At 46.4% G+C, this 13,246-nt stretch overlaps 1 protein-coding gene across 1 annotated transcript in view; it reads right to left on the reverse strand.

Annotated features, from left to right (window-relative positions):
- Positions 1-1,685: 1,685 nt before the first annotated feature.
- The window catches only part of fam20cb (FAM20C golgi associated secretory pathway kinase b), a 47,339-nt gene continuing 35,778 nt past the window's right edge, over positions 1,686-13,246 (reverse strand). Inside the window, exons 5-10 of the mRNA XM_062525920.1 lie at positions 9,536-9,651; positions 8,643-8,823; positions 7,139-7,248; positions 6,231-6,312; positions 6,078-6,137; positions 1,686-4,639 (exon numbers count right to left, since the gene is read on the reverse strand). Coding sequence (XP_062381904.1) covers positions 4,351-4,639; positions 6,078-6,137; positions 6,231-6,312; positions 7,139-7,248; positions 8,643-8,823; positions 9,536-9,651 — 838 coding nt within the window. The 3' untranslated portion in view covers positions 1,686-4,350. The remainder of the gene's footprint in view (positions 4,640-6,077; positions 6,138-6,230; positions 6,313-7,138; positions 7,249-8,642; positions 8,824-9,535; positions 9,652-13,246) is intronic.

The following is a 13,246-nucleotide window of genomic DNA, read 5'->3' on the forward strand; positions in this document are numbered from 1 at the left end:
GTCTGAACTTGGGGCGTGATCAAACAGGGTCATATGCACTCTTTGATTGTGGGTGGTCCAGTTCTATTTGCGACCATCTTACTGGGACTATTTGTTTTGTTATGCTTCCCTTTATAGCCCAAATCTAGTAAACAACAATTAAACAAAGAATCAAACATTAACAAACATGGGACGCGGGTATCTCCACCAGCTCTTTGAGTGGAGTTGTTTCTAGTGCTCCCAAGACATAGTTTTCTGTAGGAATTACAAGAACTTTTGGTCAACAACCCAAGTTAAGATGCAATCTATAATGTACTATAATTGCCTATAAATTGTGTTTCCGTGACTAAAGGGGAGTGATGTGTTCAAAAGGACTGCAACGGTGCATTGGAGGGAGTACTGTCAGGGAGCACAAGGCGATTCAAACAGCCTGCGGGATCTCTGTGTGTGGCCTACGATCGAGCGAGCAGATTGCAGCAGTGGTCCTAGGTTGCTTTGGCGCGACATGAGCAATTAAAAAAACGTAAGGCTGCTTTCCTTTTTCCAGACAATTGCTTGTAAACTCAAAGTCTGCCACTGTTTTGTCTGGCCCAAATGTGAATTAGAATGTTGCGCTTAATGCGCAAAGTGGCCCCGTGAATACCAGACGTTAGGCCTCCACATAACCTTGACCCTGTTTAATCTAAGGTTAAACAATACACACAAACAGCAAATAGCTTGTTTTTTGTGTTTTTGTGTTTGGTGGTCCAAAACATAATATTTACATCTTGAACAATTAGCCTATGTAACTTTTGTTGGCTGCTGCGTTGCATGCATTAGGTCAATATTATATGGCCAAAAATAAATGGCTTTGATCCCTTCAAGCTGCACAATCAATTATCGATTGATTTCTGAAACTGTGTGTTTGTCTCCACAACCGAAACATACCACATCCACCAGAAGTACTTTGTATCCTTAGCCGAGGCGAAGTGCGCCCAGACTAGCTTGGATCTGATAAGGTCCGGAGAACCTTCGTGCGTTCCCATGACGCGGTTTCCTCTGCCGGACTGTCTGCGGCTTCTGTGATTACGGTCGTTTGGTTTAAGGTCCCTGTCCCCTCAGATGTTAACCACAAATGTACTTCCGTCCTTCACGATTGGAAGACATTATTTATTCGTGCCTCGGAACAGATGCCGCGGGCAGTGGAGGCTATGAAAAGGTCACGGAAAGAGAAAATATCCATCAGGATGTTGAATTCTAAACATGTCAAATAAACATAAGATAATTCCTCAGATCACACGATCTGGACTGTATTGTAAGAAGAATTGCAATCTCAGTGCACATCATACCTAGAAATCCAAAAAGAAATAGGCTACATCATTCCTTCAACAATAAAATGTGTCAAAGTTCTTCATTTTTTCAATGATGAAAAAACTAAAAGGAAATGGAATGACTGTTCTACTGTTGTATGTGAGCTTTATCCAGCCAGATTCTCCAACTATGAAGATGACCAATTTGATTAGACCAAGGCACAGTATTTGAACAAATGGTTGGTTTTAACAGACTATAATATTTTGTTGAACTCAGTATAATACTTACCACATTCATATAAACATTTTATTTTTGCGTCAAGTTGGTGTGAAAAGCTTTCTAACCGCTTTAACTGGTAATTCCCCAAATAACATGGCCCAGAAAAAAGAGTAGACAGTTGAGAAATATTTTTTTTGCCCATTTTGTTTTATTGCACTTTTACCATGTAGCAAAAACAAAACAAATCCACAGAAACAACACATAAAGTTAGGAGAAGCAAATGCCTGCCAAAATAGCCCATGATGCTGAACGTATTCTGAATAAGAAACACAGTTGTGAAAAGTCAGAAAACAAAAAATTTAGGTCATGTGTTCTTGGCTAAAAGTGCCCCCAAGATGGGCAAACCCTCCTGTCCCAAACCTAGTACCTAACCCCGGTATAGCTTCCCCCATTTTTTCATTGTTTTTATTTTTATTTTCTTAAAATCACCTTTAACCCAAAACATTCAAGTATTCCTATCATTGCACAGGCACTGGATTCACATACCTACATAAGTTTTCAGCAGTACTGGAAATGTGTTCTCTAGAATAGTGCTCTCTACTATTAATATGATATCAGTACCGGATATCATTATGAATATCTGTACACCATAGTTATCTTTAGAAACAACTTATAAAAAGATCTTTTTTTAAGTCAACGATTGGATTTTATACTGCAAATGAATTACATTTGGTAATGGAAAAAGCGTATGGTATATGATAAAGAAGCAGTGTCCATAGCGGTGTAGTGGACCTTGCAGAACGGACTTGAGTGAGTGCACAACCAACATAATACGATTCTGAATGAGTATAAAAGCTATGATCACCAGATTTGCATGAGTGGACTTAAGACTGTATTCTCTTGGAATGAGCGTCTTGTGTGCAAATACGCCACAACAAAGGCATTTTTAAAAAGGTAAGACAGTTCAAAGTAGCTGTTGATTATGAGCATGATAAGTGTTCCGTTTAAGCTGCACAAACTGACAAGATGTGTCTGAAAAATATGACCTTCAACAAATCTTTTGTGGTTTAAATTCTATTTTTTAACCAAAACTCCACAATAATGAAATTAACTGCATGTGAACAGCATGTTATTCTGTGGTCTGGAATACAGGCTTATGGTCCATCATAGCACATGTTTTGGTCTGAAGCAAAGAAAGCTGTGGTAACTATAGCAGAAACTGACAATGTCATACTTCTCTGTGTATGTAGTGATTCATTCTCCTGACCTGTTTTTCTTTTCTTTTCTTTTTTTTTTTAAATCAACTTAAAGCAAAAGTTTCCATGTGACAAAGGAAGGTTTATGGCTGTGAAGCTGTCTTTTGAGATTAGACTGTAGTGTTTATGAAGTCTTCATTATGACTACAGATGTTGTACAGAGGCACATGATCAAAAACATAATCTCTTTTGGAATAACATCAAAGCGTGTTTGTCCTTCTAATAGAGTCTCTCAAGTCCTATTGAAAATTTGCCTCTTAACCTCCTGTGGTTACGCCAGATACAGACAGTGTAATAAAAAAAATAAAAAATGGCTGCAGCAAAGTCACAACGCTAATTTATCCATTTTATCACATCCAATTTCAGAGTACAATAACACTGTTTCCTGTGACCAAAATATTACTTCTGAGATGTTTCTGTTGTCGGCCTGAATTACCATGTGAAAGCCATGGTACAAATGGAATGCAACTCATTTACCCTGTAAAATCATTTAGGATTAAATTGTTCCGAAGTGAGCAAATGACATTTCACAAACATACATCTCTAAACCTGATACAGTTGTCACTGTATTGACAACCCTCTCAAACAACACAAAAGCTTTTGGTGCTCTTCAACTGATATGAAAACAATGAAACCAATCATGTCCATAGGTGCAATGCCAAAAGAGATGTATCCACCTAAATGAGTTCTCACATTGACCTGCAAGCTTTGGGGTGTATATTTGGATAATGCGTTGTCATTTGATAAGAGTAATTACAAGAAAGCGTTCAAATTCAGTTAGTGTTGGACCGCAGATTCCACGCGGGCAGCTGAGCCTCTACCTGCAGGGACTGCACGTGGATAGCTGTTCTGTTCCATTGATTTGTTGAACAAACAAAATCCATTCTATTGATCAGGCTTTGTGGAAATAAGAAGTGTCAATCTTTTTTTTTTCTTTCTCTGAAATAATAAATATGACACTCAATAAATACATTTTAGAGTAAGGAATATTTGGTGCACATGTACATGGACATCTGGGAGCAGACCTGCGCTCCAATCAAAGCTCTTTTAAATTAGAAAAACAACCACAATGACAACAACAACAACAACAAAAAATCAACAACAGAGAAGAAGTCTCTTGCTCTCTCCACATGTTGTCAAGTGTGAAGACAACGAATCTCCGGGAAATATTGACGACTCCATCCAAAATATTCCCTTTTCGCTTCTCGCAACTGCCACGGTGTGTGTGTGTGTGTGTGAGTGTTTGTGTGTGTATGTATGTGTGTGTGACCATGTACACACACACACACAAACAAACACAGGCAGTTTGAGGAATGCATAACCAAGTCTTATGGAATTCACTGAATTCAAAGCAAATGTGAATAAACAAGGTTCACTCGAGAACACAGAAGCGTCTTTGCTCTCGCTGGTCCATAAACAAACAGACGCCCAGCCCGCCTCGCGACCGCTCCAGCTCCTCGGAGGGGAGGAGGGGGGGGGGGGACATAGAGAACCACCTCCACGCAGAAGCTGTTCCGCACCAAATGTTTGTGGACGTCTTGTCTGACCGGGGCCCCCGTGTCGTGTCGGTCAGTCGGTCGGTCAGTCGCCCCCCCCAGGTGCTCTACTACCTCCGGTGGGTAGCGGGGGCCAGGGGGGCGGCGGCGGCCCCCGCGGCTGCGGTCTGCTGGGGCTCGCTCAGGTCGTCCTCCACCACGTTGGCGTAGCCCTCCTTCTCCACGCAGTCGGAGAGCACCTGCAGGACCAGGCGCAGGCGGCGGTCCATGGCGTCCAGGTGCGGGCGGATGAGCACGGGCTCCAGCCGGTCCTGCCGCAGCGACTCCTCCATCAGCGTGCTCAGCTTGTGCTCCTCCTTGGCCAGCAGCTGCAGGCGCAGGTGGGTGGACTTCTTCACCCTGAGGGAGAGAGAGGGAGAGAGAGGGAGAGAGAGAGGGAGGGAAGAAGAGAGAGAGAGAGAGACAGAGGGAAGAAGAGAGAGGGAGAGAGATAGAGGAGAGAGGGAAAAAGAGAGTGAGAAAGAGAGCACAAACACACACACACACACACACACACACACCCACACACACACACACACACACACACAGACATCAGAGGCTTATAATAATGCTCTACACCAAAGATAAAATAAATGAACAAGTATGAATGAATATGTTAGAATACTAAACAGTATGTGCTTTGGAACACCAAACAAGTGCTTGTTTACTTTGAGTTGGTGTATGTGCTTATTCAAGTACAAAACTACCAACCTGGGCCCGTATTCACAAAGAATTTTAGGGCTAAAAGTAGCTCCTAACTGGCGAATTTAGGAGAAACTCCTAAAAATAATGGGCGTGTCTCTCCTAACTTTAGGACTCCTAATTTTTCTCACTAAAAGTAATTCACCAAGCATTTTAAGCCTAAAAGTAGCTCCTAAGTCTAGGACAGCTTAAAAGAAGTCGAGAGGACTCCTAACTCAGTAAGACCTATTCACAAACCGCTTTTAGTGGCATTTCACGTCGCGATGTAGTGAAATGACCGTGCGGTTACAGGAGCTGTCATGCGAGGGAATCATTGTGCATTGCAACCAAGAGATGCATTAACGCCACCGACAATCAAAAAACCACCACTGCATACTAAATGTAACGCGTCCTTGTAGGGCTAAATTAAATTAAATTGTTTATCCTCTTCGCGAATGTAGGCTACGTGCTTTCATACAGATTCATTTAAACCATGTTGCAAATATACTGCTCCAGTCCGTGTTTCATTATGCTCCTAGGCTATTTGCTTTAGCCTACTCTTTATTAATTTAGGCTATACCCATTTATTCATCATCTTCCATCCTTCACAGTCCGACATAGCGCACGCATTCTCACCAGCTAAGACCTGACACCTGTCACTCAACTCGTCATCGTAGGGGAGTTTTTGCCATCATTCCCGCGTTTTAATCACCAGCCAATCAAGGTGGTCACTCTCATCAAGCTCGTGCATGAGTAATGACGTCAACCATAGCAACGAAGACTCACTTTTAGTTTAAGAGTGGGTTTTTCTCCTCACTAAAAGTAGGTCTGAAAGGCTTTGTGAATAACTTTTAAGGGAAAACTCCTAACTAAAATCTTCTAGCGCGATTTAGGAGTACTCTTAGTGGTAAGATAAAATGCTTTGTGAATACGGGCCCAGAACAAGAAAACCATTTCACTACACATTCACTACACTCTGCTAAAACTCAACAAAACAATGTCACTTGTTATGAGATAAAGCTCTCTCTGTATTACTGGTGAATGGGGTGTGTGATTACGTTAGTGTGTGCTATTAAGGCATTAATGTCTCTGGGAGTAATTTCAAACGAGGGTTTACCTGCAACACTGGCTCAAAGGCACCAGGATTGAGACCTCGTCGTGAGAATGTTTCCCAAACCTAGAGAACACAGACAGGTACAGATATTAACACACAGATCGTGTTGATAATAAAGACACATAAGCAATGTGAAATCAGCACGGCGTAGCTCACCCTCGCCCATTATCCAGGTGGATGATGAAGGTCTCGTTCCCAAACTTCTCAAAGGTCTCGTAGTGGTGTCGGTCCATATTCCCTGAGAGGAGACATGACACTTAGCACAACAACCGCAAGTAATACACAACACTATACAATCATGATGGGGCAATTGCTCTGACGCTAGTTTGGAGTTTAACACTGTTTTAAACTCCAACTCCCAGTTTAACACTGTTTTAACCCAGTTTAACACTGTTTTAAACTCCAACTCCAGTTGAACTCCAAACTAGCGTCAGACCAATTGTCCAAATGTATTTCAGTCAGGACCACTTTGTCAATAAAATATTTTTATTTACAATTGCATGAAACACATTCTTGGCGGTATGTTCTGTTCTGGGGGCCCCCTGCCCTTCCATGTTCAAACATGGAAAGCCCAAGGCAGGGAGAGCAGCAATAAACCCCCCATGGGGTACAGAACAGAACAAACATCAATGACACAACATTGATAAGTCAGAAGTATGAGGGGGGTTAAGGGGAGGAGGTGGGTGGCAAAATTGCAGAAAAAGCAGATGGCAGCAGATTGGCAAAGGCAGTTTAAATAAGCGCCCTGAATGATCTCCACCAATGAAAGCAAGGCTAGGCCGGCTGGCACTCAGCTGGCAATCAGCTGGCAATCAGCTGGGCGATTAGATTGACAGTCAGCTGGGCCATTCAGGGAAGCTAGCGAGACTCCGTGACCTGCCTGAACTAACGCTGTGCTCCATTTGTATAATTTAATTGGAAGACTTTAGTTGAAGCATTTCAAATGGTCTGACTGCAGTACTGATGATGATACTGATTGAGCTGGTCCATCAGCTGGACTACGCTTGTTTTGTCTTTGTGAATTGGCTGCGTAGGCACAGTGAGGGGAATGGTGGAGGTCTTACCCATGAGGAAGTCAAAGATGGTCATGTCTATGATGTCCAGCAGGCGAGTTCCGCTGTCGTACGGGGGAGTCTGCTTGACCTCCTCACAGTAGTCTGGATCCACTTCCCACCTGAAACACACACACACACACACACACGCAGGGATGATTACACACACAATGTCTCACGGCAATCAAGTTACAAGAGCAGCTACTGTATGTAGTGGAATCTTCTCCCCAAACCCATAATCACTGTTATTCTCCGCGCTGAAAGGGGCCTCGTTACGGCGAATATTCTCACTTCCAGACCCCCGCCCCGCCGCCCTCGTATACGCGGTGTCAAAAGGGGGTGATTACGCGGCGTCTCACGGCCATTGTGAGGTGAATCACGGGGCCTTGAGAAGCGCAGTATGGGTTCAAAAGCGCATGCAGCCGCCTCGAGTCCCCCGCGTCTCAATTTCCTCTCTATTCAGTGGGGAGCTGGTGCCCCCTGTGGCCAGACTGCCTGCACTGGAGCGGGGAGGAGGAGGAGGAGGAGGAGGAGGAGGAGGAGGAGGAGGAGGAGGAAGGAGACGTGGCTCTCGAGACCAAATGCTGCCTCCTGCTGTTCCTGTTTGCGGAGTGCAGGTGGTGCAGAGGGGGCGGATCTGGTCCCAACTGAGCACGCTCACCATCCCCCTGCCGGATGGCTCCTCGTTCCCTCGAGGGTGACGTCGGAGTCCCAGCAGTGTGTGTGTGTGTGTGTATGTGTGTATGTGTGTGTGTCTGAGTGTGTGTGTGTGTGTGTGTGTGTGTGTGTGTGTGTGTGTGTGTGTGTGTGTGTGTGTGAGACCATGAGAGGCAGCTGATGCGAGATGCTTCCGCTGACAACTATTTATCTGTGTCAAAGGCGTGTGCAGATGTCACAAGTCCCCCCCTCGAGTCTAATTACCGGGTGTGTGTGTGCGGGTGGAAGAGGGAGCAGCGATCCAAGAGTCAGGTTGGCTCATTTACTGAGACGGTGGTACTGAGGTGTCAGCTTGATGAACTACTGTTCAGCCCTAATGACGTAAACAGCCAAACCGGCGACATTTCAAAACAAACGCGCACGCAAAACATTGAACAAAAAGTAATGTGACATTATTGGAACTGAGCAAAATGAGCAAAATAAAGCAAATTAAGCTGATCTGCTTTACAATAATATAACATCGGTTACTGGCATCATAAAGGATGAAATAATAATAATAATAATAATAATAACTATTATTAATATTATTATCATTATTATTATAACAAATATTTGTGCATTTAGTCAACGCTTTAATCCAAAGCAAATTACAGATACCAGTGGAGGGGCCAATCTCCCTTGAGGAGCTCAGGATTAAGTGCCTTGTTCAAGGACACAACAGTGTCAGATCCTGACGGTATGTGTGTGGATGTGTGTGGTATGCGCAGGGCGCGTGTGTGTGTGTGTGTGAGTGTGATACTCACTCTGCTTTGCAGGGCGTATGTGTGTGTGTGTGTGTATGTGTGTGTGTGATACTCACTCTGCTTTCTTGCGCTTGTGGTAGGAGCGTCTCCAGGGGTTCCTCCAGGTCTTGCGCTTGGCCAGGGCCAGGTCCGGCAGGAAGGCAGCCAGCGAGCCCTCGATCTGGTCCGGCTTCCCGCACAGAGCGTGCTCCGTGGAGCAGTAGTACGAGCACTCGCCGTAGAAACACACGTTGTTGGCTACAGAGAAGAAGGAAGAGGAAAGAGAAGAGAGAAGAGGAGGAAGAGAAAAAGAGAGAGAAGAGGATTAAGAGAAAAAGTCTGACAATCTTCACCTTCACCAAACACATCAACACCATTGTTTGTTTGTTTAATACTCAGTGTTCTTAAAGAGGCCCTACACTGACAGATCTGAACAAGCTCAGGCCAGAATGTTAGTGTCGTGTTTGTGTGTTTTTTTCTTACTTTGACCGTGAGCTCAGCCAGGACTTAATCCGCCGTGAGCAGATGTGAGCACAGCCATATGTTTGGGACGGGCGACTTCAGAAATCCTGACATCCGCATTAAGTGCAATCGCGGCTAAGAAGTGGGCCACACTGCTGTAATTTTGTCTTTTCTCTTGAGAAATGCCAGCTGCCCTATTTAGAGCTGGCTTGTGGAATGCCTCAACAGACTTTGTTTTTGCCATTTCTTTTAATATACTGAATTCCAGGAGGCCCAAATGATGATTAATTATTGCATATTCATCATTCAATATATCATTTAAAATGGAATTATTATGTTGTTCCTTGTCACACTGGTGACTTGATGTATGGTCTTTTCATGTGAGAGGAAAACTGGACAGCTGTGTCAATACCGCCCTCTAGTGTTGGTAAACAGAATGACTGCACTGACGTTTCACTCCTGATTTCTTTCCGGATGAAAACAGTGCTTAGCGCAGCTGGATCGATACCTGGGGATATGAAGAAGGTCCTCCAGAGCTTCTTGTCTCGGGTCACGTCCCTGATCTCCTTTGTCATGTTCACCAACCTCCCGGCCACCGGAGGAACTCTCCGGAAATCTAAGATTCTGTTCAGAAGGCAGAGAGGAGGTTTATATTGTAAGGAGAAAGAGAGAGAATGTGTGTGTGTGTGTGTGTGTGTGTGTGTGTGTGTGTGTGTGTGTGTGTGTGTGTGTGTGTGTGTGTGTGTGTGTGTGTGTCTATGTCTATGAATGGATACAAGGTAATGGCACCTGGCATCAGGCCAAGGCACACAGTTCTGCAAACACACACACACACACACACACACACACACACACACACAAACACACACACACGGCAGCACAATACAAACACAAGCCGTCCTCTGTAGGCATTCTAATGCTGAGCTTTGGGGGAGCCAAATTTACAGCTTATCACCAGTGGGTGGAGTCCAGGTCTCACTGATCCAATGAACGGCTCACCGGCTGTGATGTGCCCCAATCAATCACAACTCATCAGGGACTCTCCTGGCGTGTAATGACAGGAATAATTTCGCCGTGACAAAATAATAACAGAATTACAATGCACCAGGAGGCCATTAGAGGCAGATTAGAGGCAGTGTTGTTCTTTGCCACCGTTAGTCAAACTTCTCCAACAGACAGCGGTGGGGGGAGTGTTTGTGTGTGTGTGTGTGTGTGTGTGTCTCTGTGTGTGTTTGGGGGGTTGATGGGGGGGGATCTTCACCCATCATTTGGTTTGTGACATCTTTAATTGTCAGCTCACTCATCTCCCTGACAGCTCCGAATAAAAAACACACAGCCAGACAAAAAAAAGACGCCGCCTTCCATCACCATCATATGGGGAGACGCTGGAGCAACACTGCAACACACTGCTCTGAGAGTCGTCCACACACAGGGAAACACACTGGGATCATTAACTGACACGACACGACAACTCACAGCAGCCCTGTATGCTGTATGTACGTCTCTGCAGTCTTGCCTGCAGCGCATATCTGTGTAATGCCTTCTTAGAACCACGGAGAGAGAGAGAGGGAGAGAGGGGGGGAGAGAGAGAGAGGGGGAGAGAGAGAGAGAGAGAGGGGGAGAGGGAAAGTGAGGGAGAGAGAGAGAGGGGGCATCTGGTTGGATGGCGTGGCAGCTGGAGAGATCCAGAGTGCGTTGCGTGCCGTGCCAGCGCTTCATTCTCTGCGCGTGCTGCTGCTGCTGCTGCTGGGGTGTGCGGGGCCTGCTGACGCGGCCACTTTAAAAATTCATCCCCAGCAAACACCTAATGGAGGGGCCAGCGGAGCAGGAAAGCCTTGGGTCGACTAATTGCACTGTCATGTTGACGCAGATGATGGGGGGGGGGGGGGGAGGGGGTGGGATGTGTATGAGAGCAATGTGTGTGTGTGTGTGTGTGTGTGTGTATGTGTGTGTGTGTGTGTGTGTGTGTGTGTGTGTGAGAGAGATAGAGAGGAAGGGAGCAATGTGTATGTGTTGAAAGAGCAGTGTGTGAGAGAGACAGAAAGAGAGAGTGGTGTGTGTGTGTGTGTGTGTATGTGTGTGTGTGTGTGTGTGTGTGTGTGTGTGTGAGCAGAAAGTGTGTGAGAGAGAGACTGAGAGAGAGAGAGAGAGTGATGTGTGTGAGTCTGTGTGTTTGTTTCTATGTGTAGACTGTGGATGTGTGTGTGTGTGTAAGAGTGAATGTGTGTGTGGTTGTGTTTGTGGTGGGTGAAGGAAGTACACTTGCACACACACACACACACACACACACACACACAGACTCACAGGCAGTCCTATATATAGACAGCGGCGTGGTTCCGAATGGTAGGATGGAAGAGTTTGTGACATATAAGAGCAGGCTTCGCCTTCCATTCCCCTTCAATCGCTCCCTCTCTCCATCCCTCTCTCTCTCTCACTCTTCGCCTCTCCACTCCTCCCTTCGCCCGCCTCACACACACACACACACACACACACACACACACACACACACACACTCCTTCACCTCCGTGCGCCAAATCCCCCGACCTCAGCAGCCCGCACTTCCTCTGGTTTGATCTGCTTCCGCCGTCTAATCACATAATTAATACCAAAGCATGCCATCAGGATCCGCTTCAGCGCAGAAATAAATAACCCACGTAAATGAATCAAGGAGAGAGAGAGAGAGAGCAGGAATAACTTAACCCAGTCCCGTGGAGAGAGACTGTGTGTGTGTGTGTGTGTGTGTGTGTGAGTGAGTGAGTGTGAGTGAGAATGAGAGCGAGAGACTGTGTGTGTGTGTGTGTGTGTGGGAGGGGGTTGAGGAGAGAGGAAGAGAAAGGGAGAGAATGTACATGACTGTGTGAGAGAATTTTTGTCATGCCAATAAAGCTCTATTGAATTGAATTGAATTCAAAAGAGAGAGAGAGAGAGAGAGAGAGAGAGAGGGAGAGAGAAAGAGAAAGTGAGAGTGAGTGAGAGGAAGAGAGAGAGAGAGGAAGAGAGAGGGAGGCTGTGGGCACTCGGGACACTCAGTGATGGGACTTTAATTTATACCAGGACTAAAGCCAGCACTTTTGCTGGCCGGCCCAGACAGGCGTTATATTTAGCAGCGCCGCCCGCAGCTCTCTCTCTCTCTCTCTCTCTCTCTCTCTCTCTCTCTCTCTCTCTCTCTCTCTCTCTCTCTCTCTCTCTCTCTCTCTCTCTCTCTCTCTCTCTCTCTCTCTCTTCCCGGCCCTCGGCTTCCTCTGGCCCCCGCCACACGCATGCCTGTGTGCAGCCGGCGGATCCTACCCTGCCCCCGGGCCAGATGTGCCCGCCGAGCCGCCGCTGTCGCCACACCACACCACGCCACACCACGCCGCGCCGCGCCCGCGCCTCCCACCGCCTCCCTCCTCCCGGGCACAGGGCAGGGCTGGGCAGGGCTGGGCAGGGCCACTGCCACCTCCGCCACTGCTGCTGTAGCCAGAGGCTCAAAGCTGTTATTGTGTAACGCGTGTGTTTATGGGAGGGGGGCCTGTGGCCGGAGGAGGAGAGTATGAGTGTGTGTGTGTGTGTGAGTGTGTGTGTGTTTCCATGTGTGAACTGTGGATGTGTGTGTACTGTATATTATGTAGGTGTGAGGATGGGTGTATATATAGGCCAAAACAGCTCCTACATTCCTACACACACACACACACACACACACACACACACACACACGCACACACACACACACACGCCACTACTACTAAAGATAAGTGTGATGACAGGCGATGGGAGAGATCAGAATGTCTGTCGTGCAGCCACATGATGACTTGAGGATTTTTTTACCCGAGAGACCGTAAAGTCTTTACATTTACGCGCGCGTCCTTAATGCCCACGTCCACAGATGGCACAGCAGAAGGCCGCAAACGACTCGCCCATAAATTCCCGCTCGCGATACAAGCAGCGGGCACGCGCTGCCACACTCTCCGCCACGCGTCTCTCCGAGTGCGAGAGGCTTCTAACAGACTTGAGGGATCTTCTCGGAGCGGGCATCGGGCACGTCCGGGTAAAATTCGGTGGCGGAGAGACGATGGCGGAGAGACGGCCGCGTCGTAAATCGCTCGCCGAGCCCGTCTGAGTCACGAGGGCTGCCGGGCGCATGTCGGGCATAAGAAGCGCGCATTATAAATAAGAGATGATAAGTCATCTTTAATTCAAGAGCTAAAAGACATGCATCATCTCGGGCCACAGGTAAAAG

The sequence above is a fragment of the Sardina pilchardus genome, chromosome 22 (genome assembly GCF_963854185.1).
Source record: "Sardina pilchardus chromosome 22, fSarPil1.1, whole genome shotgun sequence".
In the NCBI taxonomy this organism is placed as follows: Eukaryota; Metazoa; Chordata; class Actinopteri; order Clupeiformes; family Clupeidae; genus Sardina; species Sardina pilchardus.